A 23,998-nucleotide genomic window follows, 5' to 3' on the forward strand; every position below is an offset into this window, starting at 1 on the left:
CTAAATCCTATTTGTGCTGGAATGATGTAAAGCACAATAAATGCAAGATGTCATGTTGATAGAACATTTTCCATAATGCTGGGGGTTGGTCTATTGCAGGGATCATTAACTACATTCAGCCATGGCCTATTGCAGGGATCATCAACTACAATCAGCCATGGCCTATTGCAGGGATCATCAACTACATTCAGCCATGGCCTATTGCAGGGATCATCAACTACAATCAGCCATGGCCTATTGCAGGGATCATCAACTACAATCAGCCATGGGATGGTTTTTATTTTTCTCGAGCGGATGGTCATGGGGTCGGAACATACACTACTGTTCAAAGGTTTGGGGCCACTTTTTTATTGTGGACTGCAATAGCATCAAATAGTCCCCACGATATGCAACTGTTCAGGGAAGTCAGGAACCAATACACGCAGTCAGTCAGGAAAGCAAAGTCTAGCTTTTTCAAGCAGAAATTCGCATCCTGTAGCTCTAACTCCAAAAAGTTTTGGACACTGTAAAGTCCATGGAGAATAAGAGCACCTCCTCCCAGCTGCCCACTGCACTGAGACGAGGAAACACTGTCACCACTGATAAATCCATGATAATCAAAAATTTCAATAAGCATTTCTCAACATGCCTTCCTCCTGGCTACTCCAACCCCAGCCAACAGCCCCCCCCCCCCGCAGCTACTCGCCCAAACTTCCCAGCTTCTCCTTCACCCAAATCCAGATGTTCTGAAAGAGCTGCAAAACCTGGACCCGTACAAATAAGCTGGGCTAGACAATCTGGACCCTGTCTTTCTAAAACGATCCGCCGCCATTGTTGCAACCCCTATTACCAGCCTGTTCAACCTCTTTTTCGTATCGTCCGAGATCCCTAAAGATTGGAAAGCTGCTGCGGTCATCCCCCTCTTCAAATGGGGTGACACCCTAGACCCAAACTGTTACAGACCTATATCCATCCTGCCCTGCCTATCTAAAGTCTTCGAAAGCCAAGTTAAAAAACAGATCACTGACCATTTCGAATCCCACCGTAACTTCCGGCTTCCGAGCCGGTCATGGGTGCACCTCAGCCACGCTCAAGGTACTAAACGATATCATAACCGCCATCGATAAAAGACAGTACTGTGCAGCCGTCTTCATCGACCTGGCCAAGGCTTTCGACTCTGTCAATCACCGTATTCTTATCGGCAGACTCAATAGCCATGGTTTCTCAAATGACTGCCTTGCCTGTTTCACCAACTACTTTGCAGACAGAGTTCAGTGTGTCAGATGACACCATTCTTTATACTTCTGGCCCTTCCTTGGACACTGTGCTAACTAACCTCCAAACGAGCTTCAATGCCATACAACACTCCTTCCGTGGCCTCCAACTGCTCTTAAACGCTAGTAAAACCAAATGCATGCTTTTCAACCGTTCGCTGCCCGCACCCGCCAGCCCGACTAGCATCACCACCCTGAATGGTTCCGACCTAGAATATGTGGACAACTATAAATACCTAGGTGTCTGGCTAGACTGTAAACTCTCCTTCCAGACTCATATTAAACATCTCCAATCAAAAATCAAATCTAGAATCAGCTTTCTATTTCGCAACAAAGCCTCCTTCACTCACACCGCCAAACTCACCCTCGTAAAACTGACTATCCTACCGATCCTCGACTATGTCATCTACAAAATAGCTTCCAACACTCTACTCAGCAAACTGGATGCAGTCTATCACAGTGCCATCCGTTTTGTTACCAAATCACCTTATACCACCCACCACTGTGACCTGTAAGCTCTAGTTGGCTGGCCCTCGCTACATATTCGTGGCCAGACCCACTGGTTCCAGGTCATCTATAAGTCTATGGTAGGTAAAGCTCCGCCTTATCTCAGTTCACTGGTCACGATAACAACACCCACCCGTAGCACACGTTCCAGCAGGTACAGTGCCTTGCGAAAGTATTCGGCCCCCTTGAACTTTGCGACCTTTTGCCACATTTCAGGCTTCAAACATAAAGATATAAAACTGTATTTTTTTGTGAAGAATCAACAACAAGTGGGACACAATCATGAAGTGGAACGACATTTATTGGATATTTCAAACTTTTTTAACAAATCAAAAACTGAAAAATTGGGCGTGCTAAATTATTCAGCCCCTTTACTTTCAGTGCAGCAAACTCTCTCCAGAAGTTCAGTGAGGATCTCTGAATGATCCAATGTTGACCTAAATGACTAATGATGATAAATACAATCCATCTGTGTGTAATCAATTCTCCGTATAAATGCACCTGCACTGTGATAGTCTCAGAGGTCCGTTAAAAGCGCAGAGAGCATCACGAAGAACAAGGAACACACCAGGCAGGTCCGAGATACTGTTGTGAAGAAGTTTAAAGCCGGATTTGGATACAAAAAGATTTCCCAAGCTTTAAACATCCCAAGGAGCACTGTGCAAGCGATAATATTGAAATGGAAGGAGTATCAGACCACTGCAAATCTACCAAGACCTGGCCGTCCCTCTAAACTTTCAGCTCATACAAGGAGAAGACTGATCAGAGATGCAGCCAAGAGGCCCATGATCACTCTGGATGAACTGCAGAGATCTACAGCTGAGGTGGGAGACTCTGTCCATAGGACAACAATCAGTCGTATATTGCACAAATCTGGCCTTTATGGAAGAGTGGCAAGAAGAAAGCCATTTCTTAAAGATATCCATAAAAAGTGTTGTTTCAAGTTTGCCACAAGCCACCTGGGAGACACACCAAACATGTGGAAGAAGGTGCTCTGGTCAGATGAAACCAAAATTGAACTTTTTGGCAACAATGCAAAACGTTATGTTTGGCGTAAAAGCAACACAGCTGAACACACCATCCCCACTGTCAAACATGGTGGTGGCAGCATCATGGTTTGGGCCTGCTTTTCTTCACCAGGGACAGGGAAGATGGTTAAAATTGATGGGAAGATGGATGGAGCCAAATACAGGACCATTCTGGAAGAAAACCTGATGGAGTCTGCAAAAGACCTGAGACTGGGACGGAGATTTGTCTTCCAACAAGACAATGATCCAAAACATAAAGCAAAATCTACAATGGAATGGTTCAAAAATAAACATATCCAGGTGTTAGAATGGCCAAGTCAAAGTCCAGACCTGAATCCAATCGAGAATCTGTGGAAAGAACTGAAAACTGCTGTTCACAAATGCTCTCCATCCAACCTCACTGAGCTCGAGCTGTTTTGCAAGGAGGAATGGGAAAAATTTCAGTCTCTCGATGTGCAAAACTGATAGAGACATACCCCAAGTGACTTACAGCTGTAATCGCAGCAAAAGGTGGCGCTACAAAGTATTCACTTAAGGGGGCTGAATAATTTTGCACGCCCAATTTTTCAGTTTTTGATTTGTTAAAAAAGTTTGAAATATCCAATAAATGTCGTTCCACTTCATGATTGTGTCCCACTTGTTGTTGATTCTTCACAAAAAAATACAGTTTTATATATTTATGTTTGAAGCCTGAAATGTGGCAAAAGGTCGCAAAGTTCAAGGGGGCCGAATACTTTCGCAAGGCACTGTATATCTCACTGATCATCCCCAAAGCCAACACCTCATTTGGCTGCCTTTCCTTCCAGTTCTCTGCTGCCATTGACTGGAATGATTTGCAAAAATCGCTGAAGTTGGAGACTTTTATTTCCCTCACCAACTTTAAACATCAACTATCTGACTGAGCAGCTAACCGATCGCTGCAGCTGTACATAGTCCATCTCTAAATAGCCCACCCAATCTACCTACCTCATCCCCATACTGTTTTTATTTGATTTACTTTTCTGCTCTTTTGCACACCAGTATCTCTACTTGCACATCATCGTCTGCTCATTTATCACTCCAGTGTTAATCTTATAAATTGTAATTATTCACTCCTATGGCCTATTTATTGCCTACCTCCTCATGCCTTTTGCACACACTGTATATAGACTTTCTTTTTTCTACTGTGTCATTGATTTGTTTGTGTTATTGGCTTGTTTATTGTTTACTCCATGTGTAACTCTGTGTTGTTGTCTGTGTCACACTGCTTTGCTTTATCTTGGCCAGGTCGCAGTTGCAAATGAGAACTTGTTCAGCTAGCCTACCTGGTTAAATACAGTTGAAATAAAAAATTAAAAAATAAAAATTAGAAATGTCCATGTTTTTGAAAAAAGCACTTTTTTTGTGTCCATTAAAATAACATCAAATTGATCAGAAATACACTGTAGACATTGTTAATGTTGTAAATGACTTTTGTAGCTGGAAACTGCTGATTTTTTTTATTTTAATGTTTTTATCTACATAGGTGTACAGAGGCCCATTATCAGCAACCATCACTCCTGTGTTCCTCCTGTTAGCTAATCCAAGTTTATAATTTTAAAAGGCTAATTGATCATTAGAAAACCCTTTTGCAATTATGTTAGCACAGTTGAAAACTGTTGTTCTGATTTAAGAAGCAATAAAACTGCCCTTTAGACTAGTTGAGTGTCTGGAGCATCAGCATTTGTGGGTTCGATTACAGGCTCAAAATGGCCAGAAACAAAGAACTTTCTTCTGAAACTTGTCAGTCTATTCTAAGAAATTAAGGCTATTCCATGCGAGAAATTGCCAAGGAACTGAAGAGCTGGTACAACGCTGTGTACTACTCCCTTCACAGAACAGCGCAAACTGGCTCTAACCAGAATAGAAAGAAGAGTGGGGGGCCCCGGTGCACAACTGAGCAAGAGGACAAGTACATTAGTGTCTAGTTTGAGAAACAGACGCCTCACAAGTCCTCAACTGGCAGCTTCATTAAATAGTACCCTCAAAACACTAGTCTCAACGTCAACAGTGAAGAGGCGACTCTGGGATGCTGGCCTTCTAGGCAGAGTTCTTCTGTCCAGTGTCTGTGTTCTTTTGCCCATCTTAATATTTGTTTAATTTTTTATTGGCCAGTCTGAGATATGGCTTTTCCTTTGCAACTCTGCCTAAAAGTTCAGCATTCCGGAGTCGCCTCATTAACAATGTCTACACTGTATTTCTGATCAATTTGATGCTATTTTAAATGGACAAAAAAAATGTGCTTTTCTTTCAAAAACAAGGACATTTCTAAGCGACCCCAAACTTTTGAACGGTAGTGTATTTACAAATAATTTGTCAACTGCAAATGAACTGCAAGAAGCCCAAACAGATATATTGGAATATAACGTACTTTCAAACCTTGCTTATCACATGTCTCTATTATTCGTGGAAATAATTGGGAACAGATTTACCAAATTAAAATGAATTGAAGCTGATTTCTTGGTGTTCAGAAAACTTGGGATGCCAAAGAAAAGCACAGAATTTGGCCCGCAGGCTGCCAGTTGGGGAACCTTGGTCTAGTGGTAGTTCTGCTGCCCCCTGGATCACATGACAGTGAAGGCAGCAGTTTGATCCCCTGTTCCACCACTCACTCTCCACTATATCCCTGTCATCTATTTCATCTGTTTTAATACGTCAATATATCTTCAAAATACACTTAAAATATATACTTTTAAAGAAAGTTTCACTAAAATGTTTCTGTATAGAAAGTCAATTAACAAATTCATACCTCATCAGTTGTTGATCATCAATTGTTTAATTGACCTAAATGTACAAGCCAAACAGTGATCAACTAAATAACAGTCCATCCCAGTGCATTGTCCATCAATACAAGAAAATAGAAAACAATTAAGAATTTGTTAAAAACTGATCTTTACACAATATGTATGGCATTTTATGGTAAAAATCTACCATGTGGTAGAACCACCACCTATTTTAGTTATTGAGCTGCATAGTCATGAACAGTTGTAATTTAGTAGACTGAGTTGGCATTGCAGTCCGGTACAGAAGAGAGCAATGTGGAATACTTCACCACACAGCTGAAAGCAGTATAAAACAAGTGGTCTCGCTAGTAAAACATTGAAAAAAGCATTCTATTAATATGGCAGATGTAGAGAGAAAACATGTTTTATTTCTCAGGTATGAAAACATTAAATGGTAGAATGTTTGTTTTATTTTCAGGCATGAAAAAGATGGTGATTGTTAATTTATTATGCCCTCTGCCTTTTAGGCTAAACAACAAGTGGTCTTAAATGCATGGTGCCTAGATAGTTCGGCCGTGCCTTGAATATGGAAATATAATGGCTCAGTAGAACATTTATTTTCATTGCACCTGCACCAGTAGAGCAAATATTTTTCACATTTACAGTGCACCACCCACACACAAAAAAACTCTTAACATTTAATTCAGTTGAACTTAGAGAAAAACACTGACTGCTATAGTTCTCTGTATGACAGACATACATGGATCCTTGACTGATCCAGGGGTCGAATTACAGGTTGCGGGGCACCATAACATATTAGATATATTTACATGGGTGCCTCCATAAGCATTAAATATATACAGATCAAAAATATAAACACAACATGCAACAATTTCAAAGATTTGACTGAGTTACAGTTTATATCAGGACAGCAGTCAATTGACATGAATGAATTAGGTCCTAATCTATGGATTTCACATGACTGGGAATACAGATATGCATCTGTTGGTCACAGATACCTTGGATCAGAAAACCAGTCAGTCTCTGGTTTCACCACCATTTGCCTCATGCAGCGCGACACATCTCCTTCACATAGAGTTGATAAGGCTATGGAATGTTGTCCCACTCCTCTTCAATGGCTGTGCGAAGTTGCTGGATATTGGCAGGAACTGGAACACACTGTCATACACGTAGATCCAGAGCATCCCAAACATGCTCAACAGGTGACATGTCTGGTGAGTACGCAGGACATGAAAGAACTGGGAAATGTTCAGCCTCCAGGAATTGTGTACAGATCCTTGCGACATGGGGGCCGTACATTATCATGATGAAACATGAGGTGATGGCGACGGATGAATGGCATGACAATGTGCCTCAGAATCTTGTCACGGTATCTCTGTGCATTCAAATTGCCATCGATAAAATGCAGTTGTGTTCGTTGTCTGTAGCTTATGCCTGCCCATACCATAACCCCACCGCCACCATGGGGCTTTCTGTCCACAACGTTGACAGCAGCAAACCGCTCGCTCACATAACGCCATACCTGTGGTCTGTGGTTGTGAGGCCGGTTGGACGTACTGCCAAATTCTCTCAAATGACTTGAGGCTTATGGACATTAAATTCTCTGGCAACAGCTCTGGTGGAAATTCATGCAGTCAGCATTCCAATTTCATGCTCCCTCAAAACATGAGACATCTGTTGCATTGTGTTGTGTGACAAATCTGTACATTTTGGAGTTGCCTTCTATCGTTCCCAGCACAAGGTACACCTGTATAATGATCATGCTGTTAAATCAGCTTCTTGATATGCCACACCTGTCAGGCAGATGGATTATCTTGGCAAAAGAGATATGCTCACTAACAGGGATGTAAACAAATTTGTGCACAAAATTTGAGAGAAATAATCTTTTTGTGCAAATGCACCATTTGAGATCATTTATTTCAGGTCATTAAACATGGGACCAACACTTTACATGTTGCATTTATATTTTGTTCAGTGTGTTAACTTTATTCAGACACTATTTTTAGTTTTGAACCCTGGAATGGGCATTTATTCCTGCAGTACAACAGTGTGTTTCAGGATGGACTTGTTCACATGGCGGTGCATTTCTTGGGAGAGCTTGTGTCTGCATTTGCCTTCTGTCTGATGCTTTCTGTTGAAAGAAAGAAAAAGGAAACTTCTTTGTTCATTCAAGTTGACCTACGGGCTACGGACCATTACTGGTAGAGATGATAAAAGATGGTCAAACCAGCATTTAATGTACTTATGTAATTAATAAGCACAATATCAGTGGTGGAAAAAGTACTAAATTGTCATTCTTGAGAAAAGTACAAGTAAATACTATACATCAAATTCCTTATATTAAGCAAACCACACGATACAATTTCCTTGTTTTTTAAATTTACGGAGAGCCAGGGGCACACTCCAAAACTCAGACATAATAGTGAGTTCGCCAGAAAAGTGGCAGTAGGGATGAAAACCCGTTATATTGGTAATTTAATTGGATTATATTGCTGTCCTACCTGAGCACTCGAAATGTGACCAGTGCTTTTGGGTGACAGGGAAATGTATGGGAGTAAAAAGTACATATTTGCTTTAGGACTGTTTTAGAATAAAAGTAAAAGTTGTCAACAATATAAATAATAAAGTAAAGTTCAGATACCCTTTCAAAGTACAGAAATACAGCCGGTGTGATGCATTTTGCATCCTCTGATGCAAAACACAGCATCTTATGATGCAAAATGCATCTTACCGGCTGTATTTCTCTACTTATATATCATGAAAACTTCATTGCTGACATGCAAAACATTTTTGGACTATATCAACAATGGGCTAATGAAACAAATACCAAAAGATTGAAGTACTACTTAGAGTAGTTTAAGTATTTTTACTGAGTTACTTTACACCACTACATAATATGCTCATAAAGCTTTTGGGCAACTACCTCCCCCAGGCTAGACAGCAGTGTGGTCTAGAGGGAAGCTGGGCAGTGTTCAGTAGGCATGAAATGAGTGACAATGATTGGACAGTACAGTCCGATAAGAACATCCATTGTTGTTTTTGATTTAAAAAAATGCTATTCGCCCATTGTGCCCTGGTGCTCAGGTTCGAATACCTGATGGATGTTGACTCCCGTCCCCCGTTCCATTGACTCACCAGCTAGGTCGGTCCTGGAGATCCCCGTCAGTCCCTCATACAGGCCTTTGATTGGGTTCTCCCCTGCGATGACTACTCCATGCAGCCAGATCAGCAACATACGGTGCCCATGCTCCTTGAAGCTCTTTGTACCTAACATATGTGAATGTCATAAGAGACTTGTATAAAATAGGTGGGCTACAATAAGGACAGTTCTGGGCTTAAGTGCCTTGCTCAAGGGCACAACGGCAGGATATGGTACCTGGGATCTGTCAATTAACCCTCTAGGTTGAACCAGCAACCCTCTGGCTACTGGTCAGCCTCTCACCTAAAGGCTACCTGTCCACCCAGGCTGCTAACTCCTTATTCCTTAGGCTCTTTGGTGTTTACAGATCTGAAGGAATCATATGAATGTAAGCAATATGGCGGAAGCGCCCTTAAAATCAGATAGAAAGCTAGGTGGAAAAGTTGAATTTTCACTTAGACCTATGTGATTGCTTCAGATCTGAAAATTACAACGAGCTAGGCTCTGGGGGTTATTTCTAGACCAAGCCAACGCTTCACCTGTCCACTGCTGCTCTATGGAGCGTATGTGGGCATCCGTGAAGCCCCAGTGTTGTGCGAGACTCTTCCACTCCCCGCGGGACAGGTCTTTGGTGGCCAGCCTCCACGTGACAGAGCGCAGGTGCTGGGTCTCCACCTGGTGGTCTTGCTTAAAGCTCAGCTGCTTCCCCAGCCACGAATCATCATCGCTGATCACGTTGTCCTGGTACACAAAGAAAGGGTTTGTGTTTGAGATTGCTTCGCAGCCAAACTGCAATGCAGTCAGACTGATATTTGATTCTGAAATTCTAAAACACTCATTCCGGAATCGTGATGATCTGGTACAGCTACGAACACCTAAAGTAGTCGATCTCAACATGAACAAAGTAGAGCTGCAGGCGCTACCTTGCAATTCAATGATGGAAAGAGTTTTTACATTTAAATATGAACCTACCTTTTCCCACTTGTAAAACCGGTCTGCTTTGATGATCATGTCCACTAAGATGACATGGTTTCCTCTGGCTGCCACCTCCAGAGAAGTCTTCCCCTGCTGAGAGTACCAACACACAGCCACAACACTGGATTCAATATGACATATCACCTGGGTCCTGGGTCCTGTCCATTAGCACTAATTCACCAGGGTCCTGTCCGTTAGCACTAATTCACCAGGGTCCTGTCCGTTAGCACTAATTCACCTGGGTCCTGTCCGTTAGCACTAATTCACCTGGGTCCTGTCCGTTAGCACTAATTCACCTGGGTCCTGTCCGTTAGCACTAATTCACCTGGGTCCTGTCCGTTAGCACTAATTCACCTGGGTCCTGTCCGTTAGCACTAATTCACCTGGGTCCTGTCCGTTAGCACTAATTCACCTGGGTCCTGTCCGTTAGCACTAATTCACCTGGGTCCTGTCCGTTAGCACTAATTCACCTGGGTCCGGTCCGTTAGCACTAATTCACCTGGGTCCGGTCCGTTAGCACTAATTCACCTGGGTCCGGTCCGTTAGCACTAATTCACCTGGGTCCGGTCCGTTAGCACTAATTCACCTGGGTCCGGTCCGTTAGCACTAATTCACCTGGGTCCGGTCCGTTAGCACTAATTCACCTGGGTCCGGTCCGTTAGCACTAATTCACCTGGGTCCGGTCCGTTAGCACTAATTCACCTGGGTCCGGTCCGTTAGCACTAATTCACCTGGGTCCGGTCCGTTAGCACTAATTCACCTGGGTCCGGTCCGTTAGCACTAATTCACCTGGGTCCGGTCCGTTAGCACTAATTCACCTGGGTCCTGTCCGTTAGCACTAATTCACCTGGGTCCTGTCCGTTAGCACTAATTCACCTGGGTCCTGTCCGTTAGCACTAATTCACCTGGGTCCAGTTCGTTAGCACTAATTCACCTGGGTCCAGTTCGTTAGCACTAATTCACCTGGGTCCAGTTCGTTAGCACTAATTCACCTTGGTCCAGTTCGTTAGCACTAATTCACCTTGGTCCAGTTCATTAGCACTAATTCACCTGGGTCCAGTTCATTAGCACTAATTCACCTGGGTCCAGTTCATTAGCACTAATTCACCTGGGTCCAGTTCATTAGCACTAAGTCGGGGGGAAACAGTGAAATGAGAGGTACTACCTAAACTTGTCTAATAAGCAATACTTGTTGTTTTCTGTTGCAAAATGTTTTTCTCCGGTGTGCTCTGGCATAGTCTTCAGACTGGAATTAAATAATGCTTGAGCCCTTTAAACCCACTTTAACGGGAATAGGGGAATTGATTTCATTAAACCAGTGAGACACTGGCTGGTCCCATACTACACAAAGAGCCCATGAGATGTTAACCTAGTCTCAGGACTATTACTCACAGGAGGAAGCGTCTGCTGTGCCAGACTGATGAGATTTGAAAATGGAAGCTTTCTTAGAAATTGTGTTCAAGTGTGTTGGGAATTCTGATGTTAAATGTTTGTATTATATGATATGAGTTATTTTAATACACAGCATTGTTTCCAATGCAATTTTACCATCAAGGAAAATAAAGTTGACATTGCATTTTTATTGCAAGTGTGACTGTCAGTGAAACATGTTATCTGTATTGATATGATTTAGATACCATATCTTCAGTGATTGATACCCTCAATGAGTTGTCCAACCACATCGGAAATTAGATAACAAATTTCAAGAGGTTTTATCCACGCTTTATTAACAATCCACTACAACTCCCACATACAGACGTTCTTGTTTGCACTGTCATGTTTTAATGGATCACTTCACTTCTAAAGGTAAATAAAAAAACAAGATAAAAAATGACCCTTTAAAATGAGATTAAATCAAATACCTTATCCAGTAGTTTGAGGTTAACCCCAGCTATGAGGATCATCTCAGCGATGTCCTGTCTTCCATGCTCTGCTGCGATGTGCAGGGCTGTCTGGAGCCTCTGTAAGGAAGGAGGTAGAGAGGGAAGGGAGAAAGAACGAGACAGAAAAAGAGGGAAAAAGAGATGAATTAGGTCATTACTGTTACAAGTGTTATGGCAGTATACTGTACAGAAGCCTTCTGTTCTATGGTCTTTACCTCAATGATAATGTACACAACTTCAAACACAGATCACGCAACCCGATGACTCAGAATCGATACAGACACTAAGGTACACGATGACTCAGAATCGATACAGACACTAAGGTACACGATGACTCAGAATCGATACAGACACTAAGGTACACGATGACTCAGAATCGATACAGACACTAAGGTACACGATGACTCAGAATCGATACAGACACTAAGGTACACGATGACTCAGAATCGATACAGACACTAAGGTACACGATGACTCAGAATCGATACAGACACTAAGGTACACGATGACTCAGAATCGATACAGACACTAAGGTACACGATGACTCAGAATCGATACAGACACTAAGGTACACGATGACTCAGAATCGATACAGACACTAAGGTACACGATGACTCAGAATCGATACAGACACTAAGGTACACGATGACTCAGAATCGATACAGACACTAAGGTACACGATGACTCAGAATCGATACAGACACTAAGGTACACGATGACTCAGAATCGATACAGACACTAAGGTACACGATGACTCAGAATCGATACAGACACTAAGGTACACGATGACTCAGAATCGATACAGACACTAAGGTACACGATGACTCAGAATCGATACAGACACTAAGGTACACGATGACTCAGAATCGATACAGACACTAAGGTACACGATGACTCAGAATCGATACAGACACTAAGGTACACGATGACTCAGAATCGATACAGACACTAAGGTACACGATGCACCATTGGCCTAACAAATCATTGAATGCATTGTATAGAAAGTTTCCATACAGTAAGGTGTTTACTGTAACGCCCAGAGAGTGGGAACATTACTCACATTGTCAGATATGTCCAGATCACATTCAGCGTCTATTAGCAGCCGTACCACCTCGGTGTGATTGTGGAGCACGGCGGTGTGAAGAGGGGATGTGTGTTGCTGTTCAAAACACAAGGTAAAATTAGATACACATTGATGGTTACCACATACAGATGCCACGTAAATAATAATAATAAGTTATACTTGTAGAGCGCTTTTCATTATGCAAGAATAATCTCAAAGTGCATAAAATGAAATATAAACTAGGAAGTACAGTAAAATATATATCTTTTTAATGATAATATATCGAACAAGACATTTAAAAATATATAACAATATCATGAAAACAACAATAGGAGTCTAGGAACGAGGCTAGTCCAGCCGATAGAGATGAGTCTTAAGGCCTGCTTTAGGAACGAGGCTAGTCCAGCCGACAGAGATGAGTCTTAAGGCCTGCTTTAAATGCACCAACAGTCTGAGCAGCTTTGAGATTGTCATGGAGGGAGTTCCAGAGGTGTGGTACGTGGGAGGAACAAGGAGGTGTAATGAGTTCACACTCAAAAAGACGTTGCATAAATCTTACTTCATTATTCAATGTGTTTTATAATGGTCACTGCATCAGGGATAACTTACAGACAGGTATTCAGTAAGAACCCATTACACCTCTTTGTTTGTCTGAATTGGCGGGTTTTACACACCAACCAAGCTTCTGGGGGAGTGCGATGGTTCTCTTTTGATTAGTGGTACGTGGGAGGAAAAGGCCTGTTGTACTGTAGCTTGTGGTCTTGTGTCAAACACAAACTAAAACAAAGATATATGGAGAGAACCTATTCTGCACTGAGGCACTGAAAAAACACCTTTTGTGTCTTGGGCGGATCCAGTGGTCTAAGCTGCTGCCTCCAGGACCCTACTGCTGCAGCATGGGTTTAAAACTAGCATGTCAGAACACCTGTTTATTGACTCTCTCTATCCAATACAACAAACATATGAGAGGAGTTGGACTGTCCTACTCCTTAAAAAATAAAATAAATTAAACACTTTTACTGAAAACATCAATATAGGACATGCACTGAATTATACAAACAAATGTGGCACCAATTCTCTGAGTAGAAAAAAGTTAGGAAAAAGAGAAAGTGGAGAAGAGATGGTGCAGATTCTGAACCCCACTGGTGTATTCTGAGCTGTAATTTGAAAGAGGAGCTAACCAAGTTGCAATAAGTGCTACCAACTATTCCTACAGGGGAGCTAACCGATGCAAACTAGTGTAGTATGTACAGTATGGTTAAAGGTTGGCTTGCATACTCACACCATCCACCGTGTCTGTGTTGACGCCCGCCTCCAGCAGCAAACTGGTCTCCCTCTCAAAGCCGTGCTGGGCCACGTAGTGGAGGGCATTCATATTCTTCTGCACAGACAACAACATAGTGGGACAGGTCACAGTTCAGACTCACTAATGTACCTCTCAGTCTCACACATTAGTTGGCACTTTGACATTATACATCTATCCAATTATCTATCTATCCAATTATCTATCCATCCATCTCAGATTCAGTCTTAAATGTAAGTGTGATAATCAGGTACTACTTTAAACTAATTACAATTGACTTAACAAAGTCTTTATAACCCCTTTCTAAGACATTTAGATGCTTTAGAAATCATGCATTATCATCCATGCCTGTCTCTGCAATAGTTTTAACATCATTGTCTTGGAAGAGAAGGTCCCAGTCAGTGCATAGGAAGCACCCACTTCTAGGTGGTCCTCTGCCCATACGTTTACAGCTATATGAATATTTAGATGAATGCTCTATAAAGCCTTTATGAGTTATAGTTAATTGAAAGTTGACCCTTACGTTTGTCAGCGCGTTGACATTACAGCAGGCCTCCAGCAGTAGTTTGACACATTCATAGTGACCTCCATCAGAGGACAGGTGCAGAGGTGTCAGTCCGTCCTGGAGAACCAAATATCACGTCACAACAGGCCTCCATCAGCTTTACATTCTATCAACAGAATAGGGAATAATCAACCATATAAAATAGAACAACAAGTAGCAGTAACCCTAATTGTTATTATAGTAAAATAGAATTTGTTATTTCCTGGCAACATAAAGGTTTAGAAGCAAAACATAAATTAATAGTACATTTTTTTCTCATCATTATCCATATAAAGTGAAGCAGGAACCACGACAGCTAAAAGGCATTGAATATAAAATATAGTTTCTGGGCTGCTTTTAACCCCACACCACACCTGACAGTGACAATATGTTCTTTACTCACTATGTTTCTCTCGTCAATGTCCACTCCTGTCTCAACTAACTTCTGCAGGACCTCGTTATGTCCATGCTTGGCTGCTAGATGGATGGCCATGTGTTCATCCTATACAATATATAAAAACACATCAAAGACATCATGCTATATTTACATGATAACATGTTACAAACACACACGAAAAGTAATGTAAACGCATTTTCCAAAGGTGTTTAAAGTTGATGTTTACTCTCTCGCTACTGTAACACCAGACTAATCATGTATTAACCTATAAGTGTGTATGTGTGCACGTGTCAACGTCTGAACCTACCTTATCCTTGAGACCGTGAGTGCAGCCCATACCGATGAGGAACTCAACCACCTCTAGTTGTCCATGTTCTGCAGCCAGGTGAAACGCTGTCTTCCCAGACTGACAGTAAAACAGGGAGTGAGAGATTAACTAGAAGAAGACAGTAACAGTAATGACAACATCACAGCATGACCAAATGACACTAATGACAATATGACCAAATTACAGTATGAAAGTATTGACAGTATGGAATAACAGTGTCTTCTGTTCTGCCCCAAGCAGGGCTCAAACTAATAACCTCCTGCACAAACACACAAGCCAACCGTTTTAGCCAACAGAGCAAGGGACTAGTCTGTCACTCTGTAAGCGACAGTTGGCTGTTGGGGGTGGGGCTTGATGTCACTGATGTCCAGCCAACATGCGACAAGCAGGTTTGACATCCTAGTAAACACATCCAACATGGCACAGGATAAATAATAGGAAGCATAGTAAACCCTCAAGGTATCTGTTGTGCACAGAGGGTGGTGATACTGCATCAATCAAATTCTTAAAGTAAACAAGATTTTTTTCATTGTGTCATCAATTTCCCTTGTAAATCCTGTAACCAGGCAGGGTTGAGACTAAAGCACACACAGGGAGAGTATAAGGAAAGGAAAGCCCTAGGACAGTACTGGGAAAGTCCTGGGAAAGGAAAGCACCCCCAGGAAAATACAAGAAGTTCAAGGAATTTGCTATGAAAGGTCTTTGGAAGAACTAGGAAAGTGCAGAAAGCGTGCTAGTGAAGAACCGGTAATGTGGTGTGGGGCAGTCACATTGTCCACCCTGTCCAGCAGTACATCCTCTACTAGGTCCTCCATGATGAACTCCAGCACTCTGCTATGACCCCGCTGGGCGGCACAGTGCAGCAGGCCCAGCCCATTCTGACAGAGAGACAGATACATAACATATTATAAGTCTTATTATAATACAAAAATGAATTGTAAGACAGAAATGACTGAAAGCCGCCTCAAGTGGTGTGATCTGGAAAACTTGCTGTCACGTTCACTGTCTTCAAACTCCCTGTCATAGATGAGCCAAGGAGCAGCGTGCATGTAATTCCACATCTTTAATAAAGTGAAACCTTCACAACAAAAACAGGTAAACAGAAACCGAACGTGACGCAACCGTGGCGCACACAAACACTCACAGAAAATAAATAATTACCCACAACATTAAGTGGGAAAAAGGCTGCCTAAGTATGATTCCCTATCAGAGACAATGATAGACAGCTGCCTCTGATTGGGAACCACACTTGGCCAAAAACAAAGAAATAGAAAACATAGAATGCCCACCCAAATCACACCTTGACCTAACCAAATAGAGAAATAAAACGTCTCTAAGGTCAGGGCGTGACACTTGCCCCAAACCGAGTAAGATGGAGTACATTTGTCAATGGCCTATGCTCCTCATAGGAGCCAAAGGCTTAAGTCAAGTCAGTCAGTTAATTATTATGACATAAATTAACTTACAGAGCACTATATTTGCAAGCTTTAAAGGCGTAATATGTAGAAATTGTTCCGCCATTGCCTGGATGCTAAAATGTTTGTGAATGTTATTTTTCAAATTAAACTCTTTATGACAATGTATCATTCTTTGAGGGTCTAATTACACCATAACACACTGGTCTGACACAACCCTGCAAAACACAGTATGCTGGCTTGCAAAGTGATGTGTAATTTTTTGAAGAATCCAGCCAGAGTAAGGATGTCCAAAATTGACTGCTGGGGTAGAGAAGTTTGATTAATGAGACCTAAATCATCTAAACTGGAACAGCCATCTCAGTAACTGGTGCAATAAGTCCAACTACTAACAGATTGGGTTAGTTCAGAAAAATGTAGCATAAGAATTATCAACAATTCTGAGAACAAACCTGCAGGGAAATATGAAGATTGGTTTTGAGCAAAAATGAATTTGTAATTTTACTCAACAAGTTGTTCAAATTCAGCTAACGTCGAGCAGTATTTGTTGAGTGAACAAACACATCAGCTCAACTTCTTGTCATTTTGAAGTCCACCCAACACAGAGTACCCCTGATTAAGCAATTGGTTAAGTTGGCTTTTCTTTTGTGTGCATGTGTGTGAATACAAACAGCATATTGTTTGCCTGAATTACACAAGCAATGACTAGTTACAATTAGACACAATTGTAGAATAGACACAATTAAAACACTAAAACATGAAGATAATTGCATGATGTAGTTCTATCATCGATTTTACATAATTGGGGGTAGGATCCGTTCCATTGAATTTGGTCAATTCATGTAATTAATTGAATAACTTACTTTGTTTTCACAGTTGAGCTTTGCGCCAGAGGCCACGAGGATCTGTAGGATCTTGAGGTGACCGAACCAGGCTGCCAGCAGCAGAGGATTCATACCAAACTGAGAAGGGACAGCATGTTGTAGAAATAGAATGAACACACAAGTATCTGCTGCTGTTCACTTTACTCACCCTCTTCTGGACTCGCAGCCAATTTGATCTCCATGATTATGTAGCCTACATCTCTGCCTCATATATAATATGTGCCTTCAGAAAGTATTTTCCCCTTGACTTATTCCAAATGTTGTTTTAAAGCCTGATATTCAACATGGATGAAATTGTTCTTTTTTCACCCATCTTAACACAATACCCCATAACGACAAAGTGAAAACATGTTTTTAAAAAGTGTTGCTAATTTGTTAATTAAATACAAAAATATCAAATTTACATAAGTGTTCACACCCATGAGTCAATACATGTTAGAGTCACACCTGAGAACACATGGATTGTACAATATTTGTACATTATTATTTGAAAGATTCTTCAAGCTCTGTCAAGTTGATTGTTGATCATTGCTAGACAGCCAGTTTCAAGTCTTTCCATAGATTTTCAAGCCGATTTAAGTCAAAGCTGTAACTACAGTAGGCCACTCAGGAACATTCAATGTTGTCTTGGTAAGCAACTCCAGTGTATATTTGGCCTTGTGTTTTAGGTTATTGTCCTGCTGAAAAGGGAATTTGTCTCTGTGTCAAGTGTGCTCCCTCTCCGGCCTCTAGGTCACAAGGCTGCTCGTTATGGCGCACACTTGTCACCATCGTTACGCGCACCTGCGTGTCGTCAGACTCACCTGGACTCCATCACTTCCCTGATTACCTTCCCTATATATGTCACTCCCTTTGGTTCCTTCCCCAGGCCGTATTGTTTCTGTGTTATGTCTGTGTGCTGTTAGTGGTTCTTGGTTTGTATTATGGTCCGTTTATTTTATTAAAACACTCGCTCCCTGAACTTGCTTCCCGACTCTCAGCGCACATTGTTACACCCAGTGTCTGTTAGAAAGCAGATTTAGCCAGGTTCTTCTAGGATGTTGCCTGCGCTTAACTTCATTCTGTTTCTTTTTATTTAAAACAAACTAACAAGTCCTTGCCTATAACAAGCATACAGTGCCTTGCAAAAGTATTCATCCCCCTTGGCATTTTTCCTATTTTGTTGTATTACAACCTGTAATTTAAATACATTTTTATTTGGATTTCATGTAATGGACATACACAAAATAGTCCAAATTGGGGAAGTAAAATTTAAAAAATAACTTGTTTCAAAAAAATTAACTGAAAAGTGGTGCTTGCATATGTATTCCCCCCCTTTTCTATGAAGCCCCTAAATATGATCTGGTGCAACCAATTACCTTCAGAAGTCACATTACTAGTTAAATAAAGTCCACTTGTGTGCAATCTAAGTGTCACATGATCTGCAACTTCACTAAGCAAGGGGCACCACCAAGCAAGCGGCACCATGAAGACCAAGGAGCTCTCCAAACAGGTCAGGGACAAAGTTGTGGAGAAGTATAGATCAGGGTTGGGTTATAAAAAACGATCTGAAACTTTGAACATCCCACGGAGCACCATTAAATCCATTATTAAAAAATGGAAAGAATATGGCACCACAACAAACATGCCAAGAGAGGGCCGCCCACCAAAACTCATGGACCAGGCAAGGAGGGCATTAATCAGACAGGCAACAAAGAGAACAAAGATAGGAAGGAGCTCCACAGCGGCGATAGGAGTATCTGTCCATAGGACCACTTTAAGCAGTACACTCCACAGAACTGGCAAAAAAAGCCATTGCTTAAAGAACAAAAATAAGCAAACACGTTTGGTGTTTGCCAAAAGGCACGTGGGCGACTCCCCAAACATATGGAAGAAGGTACTCTGGTCAGATGAGACTAAAATTGAGCTTTTTGGCCATCAAGGAAAACGCTATATCTGGCGCAAACCCAACACTTCTCATCACTCTGAGATACTAAACGATATCATAACCGCCATCGATAGGCACACGCCTGTCTATGTAAGGTCCCACAGTTGACAGTGCATGTCAGAGCAAAAACCAAGCCATGAGGTCAAAGGAATTTTCCATAGCGCTCCAAGACAGGATTGTGTCGAGGCACAGATCTGGGTAAGGGCACACCAAAAAAATTCTGCAGCATTGAAGGTCCCCAACAACACGGTGGCCTCCATCATTCTTAAATGGAAGAAGTTTGGAACCACCAAGACTCTTCCTAGAGCTGGCTACCCAGCCAAACTGAGCAATCGGGGGAGAAGGGCCTTGGTCAGGGAGGTGACCAAGAACCCAATGGTCACTCTGACAGAGCTTCAGAGTTGCTCTGTAGAGATGGGAGAACCTTACAGAAGGACATCTCTGCAGCACTCCAACAATCTGGCCTTTACGATAGAGTGGCCAGACGGAAGCCACTCCTCAATAGAAGGCACAAGACAGGTAACTTAGAGTTTGCAAAAAGGCACCTAAAGGACTCTCAGACCATGAGAAACAAGATTCTGTGGTCTGATGAAAACAAGATTGAACTCTTTGACCTGAATGCCAAGCTTCACGTCTGGAGGAATCCTGGCACCATCCCTACGGTGAAGCATGGTGGAGGCAGCATCATGTTGTGGGGATGTTTTTAGCGGCAGGAACTGGGAGACTAGTCAGGATCAAGAGAAAGAATAACGGAGCAAAGTACAGAGAGATCCTTGATGAAAATCTGCTCTAGAGCGCTCAGGACCTCAGACTGGGGTGAAGGTTCACCTTCCAACAGCTCATTGACCCCAAGCACATAGTCAAGACAACGCAGGGGTGGCTTCGGGCAAATCTCTGAATGTCCTTGGGTGGCCAAGCCAGAGCCCGGGCTTGAACCTAATCTAACATCTCTGGAGAGACCTGAAAATAGCTGTGCAGCGACGCTCCCCATGAAACCTGACAAATCTTGAGAGGATCTGCAGAGAAAAATGGGAGAAACTCCCCAAATATAGGTGTGCCAAGCTTGTAGCGTCATACCCAAGAAGACTTGAGGATGTAATCGCTGCCAAAGGTGCTCCAACAAAGTACTGAGTAAAGGGTCTGAATACTTATGTAAATGTGATATTTCAGTTTATTTCAAAATGTATAGAAACCTGTTTATTCCTTGTTATTACAGGCTATTTTGTGTGGATTGAAAAGGAATTAAAACAGTTTCATCCATTTTAGAATAAGGCAGTAATGTAACAAAATGTTTAAAAAGTCAACGGGTCTGACTATTTTGTAGGTTCATTTAGAATGTAGGCTACAACCTTATGTCTGTTGTAATTAAGAATATTGCAGTAGCACAAGCAGGACACAGTCAACACATTGCAGTGGCAAAACACATTAAATCATCATTTAGACTGCCTGTCTGTGTCTTACTTGTGTTTAATGAAATATTCATCATCACAGTCATTATAATGCCAGTGTCCTGAGACAAAGGGTGTTTACTGTGTGTGTGTGTGCGCACATACGTGTGTGTGTGCGCGCATATGTGTGTGTGTGCGCGCGTGTGTGTGTGTGCATACATGTGTGTGTGTGCGGGTGTGTGTGCGAGCATGCACTTTTGTGTGTGTCTGTGCAGAGAACCAGACAAGAAACACTGAGTAAGGTCATTTCTACGACCCCCCACGTCTACGCTGATGAATATGAAGGGGTCTCTAACTGTTACCTCATTATACACCCAAATTAACTGCATTACAGAGACAGAGTTGTCTCAAGGGCTCATAAACAAAGGTGGGATGTTATGAGCAATTTTACGCACAGTTCATTAGAAAATGCAGATCATGGCTGAGTAACTGCAATAAACTTTGTGAGGCCATAGCCCACAATAAAATACTGTCTGTATGAGTGTGAGTGTGTGTTTGTGAGTGTGAGTGTAAGCATGAGTGTGAGTGTAAGCGTGAGTGTAAGTGTAAGCGTGAGTGTGAGCGTGTGTGTGTACCTACACTGTCCTCCACATCCACCTCATTGTTATGGTCTAGTAACAGACGTAGAGCCTGCTCGTTCCCAGCCCCTGCCGCCCAGTGCAGCGCTGTACGGCCTTTCTGTGGAGAGCAAGAGGAGGAAGAGAGAGAAAACATAATGAGAATGGTGAGAGAGGAGGAGCGAGAGAAACACAATAGAGAGGAGAAACAACACGATAGAGAGGAGAGAGAAACAACACGATAGAGAGGAGAGAAACAACACGATAGAGAGGAGAGAGTAACAACACGATAGAGAGGAGAGAGAGAGAAACAACACGATAGAGAGGAGAGAGAGAGAAACAACATGATAGAGAGGAGAGAGAGAAACAACACGATAGAGAGGAGAGAGAGAGAAACAACACGATAGAGAAACAACACGATAGAGAGGAGAGAGAAGAGAGAAACAACATGATAGAGAGGAGAGAAACAACACGATAGAGAGGAGAGAGTAACACGATAGAGAGGAGAGAGAGTAACAACATAGAGAGGAGAGAGTAACAACACGATAGAGAGGAGAGAGAAACAACACGATAGAGAGGAGAGAGTAACACGATAGAGAGGAGAGAGGAGAGAGAAACAACACGATAGAGAGGAGAGAGAAACAACACAATAGACAGGAGAGCGTAACAACAGCAGAACATATCGAGACACAGAGAAGAAAACATAAGTTGCATGCTATATTTTACTGCAAAAAAAAAAAAAAAACTTTTATTATGCAACTTATTTGCAAGAACATTGAGTGAGAAACAGTTAACGACCTAGCGGTGAAACCTTGGGCCATGCTAGCCAAGAGAAACAAGTCGGATGGTGTTATTTCACCACAGTGAGGTGAAATCCGGGTCATATCCTTTTCCGGGACAACAAGATGCTGGTTTCCTTTTCTTCAAAGCACAAACGGCAGGAACAAAGCTACAGCTGCTAAAGCGTTGGCAGTGGCAGTGTGGCACTGACTGACTGGCATTGACTCTGTCAGATCAAATCCTTCCTGGGTATTTGCACTGTGGTTTACTAATGGGAATTAGTACAGCTTAGTATAAGTTTTGTGGAATTAGTAGAAGTTCTTGTGAACTCACTTTCAGTCAGGTTTCAAGACAACAATAGTCATTATCATGAAAAACATGCATCGCATCCCGTATTCAATTGACAGTGGTAAACTATTGTGTGTAAGTGTGTATGTGTGTGTGCATGCTTGCATATGTGTGTGTATCTGCCAACGACTGTGACTGTGTGTGTATGCTCTCCAATCCCGTTCATGCACTCACTTTGTTTTTGGCCTTGATGTCCACTCCTTTCTTCATCAGCTCCCGCATTTTGTCCGTGTCGTTCCTCTTTGCTGCATCGTGGAACTCCTTCTCCGACCGGAGCACTGTGAACAGACATGGGCCATGGAAAGGAGGATGGGAGAAACAAGCATCAGGCTCTTATCTCTGTTCACAAGGAGGGGGCAGGTAGCCAAGTGGTTAGAGCGTTGGGCCAGTAACCGAAAGGTTGCAAGATCAAATCCCCGAGCTGACAAGGTAAAAATCTGTCATTCTGTCCCTGGCTGTCATTGTAAATAAGAATTTCTTATCTCTTAAATATCTATCCAATGGATTTTGTGAGCCCTGTCATGCAGCCCGACAACCATCATATTGCAATATGACATAGCCTAGTATTTGAACTGGCTTCAGTTCATGGTAGCTCTTATCAATTAATCAATTATTCTGACTGAATCTGTTCTGATACAGTGTCCGCGCGTGCAATAACCTGCTAAAGGCAGGCTGCCTAGACTAGTACAGTATATAGGCCAGATGAGCAGAGTAGGCATCACAAAAACCAATACATACAGCTATTCCGTTAGTAATGAGAGAATTATAAATTCTTACAGATATCATCCTCTGAAACCAGATCGTCCTCCATTCTGTCAGTGATTCCAAAACGGCACTGATTCAGTTGATTTCATTTTTTTGTCGTAATCCGCGATCTGATTCCCATCAAATAGTCGATTATCTGGATCCAGCGATTCTACTATGCAGTCGAAGTGCCGCACACATCCGGGTGTTGAGTGTTGAGCGCAGAGGGACCAGCCCACATTCATTGCCTATCATTTAGATATGAGAGAGAACAACTGGAACGATCTATCATCTCAGATCGCAATAATATTTAGCCTGTAATGCTGCGCATAGATGTAAACTAGGCTTTTTGCCTCACATAAAGCCTTATAATACTGTATTATGGCGCCTAATGTGTGTAGCCTAATAACTATATTTTTGGTGTTTTAAACCAGCTTGGTTGTTATTTATTACGCAGTATATATTCTTACAAGTCATTATAGTTCATGATCTATAAAACATCATACAGACTTTAATAACCACTTATGAGTGGTTATGGACGCTTATAGTCAGTGTCTTAACACATAAAGTATGTTATGATAAAGCATTATAGGTCGGTACTTCATAGAAAGTTTAACCGAATATAATTTAATTGAGAAAAAATGTTGAAACCCTGGACTGTTTGCTCATAGCTGACACAATCACATTTCTTGGGAAATCTACTCTCTCATCTT

General features: G+C 42.0%; 1 protein-coding gene across 1 annotated transcript; it reads right to left on the minus strand.

The window, feature by feature from the left end:
* Positions 1–5,568: 5,568 nt before the first annotated feature.
* LOC139399254 (ankyrin repeat and death domain-containing protein 1A-like) lies at positions 5,569–23,465 on the minus strand. The gene is made up of 15 exons (XM_071144773.1): positions 23,319–23,465; positions 22,716–22,819; positions 21,436–21,534; positions 17,461–17,559; positions 15,953–16,060; positions 15,162–15,260; positions 14,861–14,959; positions 14,437–14,535; positions 13,893–13,991; positions 12,608–12,706; positions 11,527–11,625; positions 9,662–9,757; positions 9,229–9,430; positions 8,686–8,817; positions 5,569–7,681 (listed from the first exon to the last, which is right to left on the minus strand). Exons 1-15 carry the CDS (start codon positions 23,350–23,352, stop codon positions 7,620–7,622), a joined length of 1,530 nt encoding a protein of 509 aa, XP_071000874.1. The 5' UTR covers positions 23,353–23,465; the 3' UTR covers positions 5,569–7,619.
* Between the last annotated feature and the right edge of the window lie 533 nt (positions 23,466–23,998).

Source organism: Oncorhynchus clarkii, unplaced genomic scaffold (genome assembly GCF_045791955.1).
Source record: "Oncorhynchus clarkii lewisi isolate Uvic-CL-2024 unplaced genomic scaffold, UVic_Ocla_1.0 unplaced_contig_3757_pilon_pilon, whole genome shotgun sequence".
Classification (NCBI taxonomy): domain Eukaryota; kingdom Metazoa; phylum Chordata; class Actinopteri; order Salmoniformes; family Salmonidae; genus Oncorhynchus; species Oncorhynchus clarkii.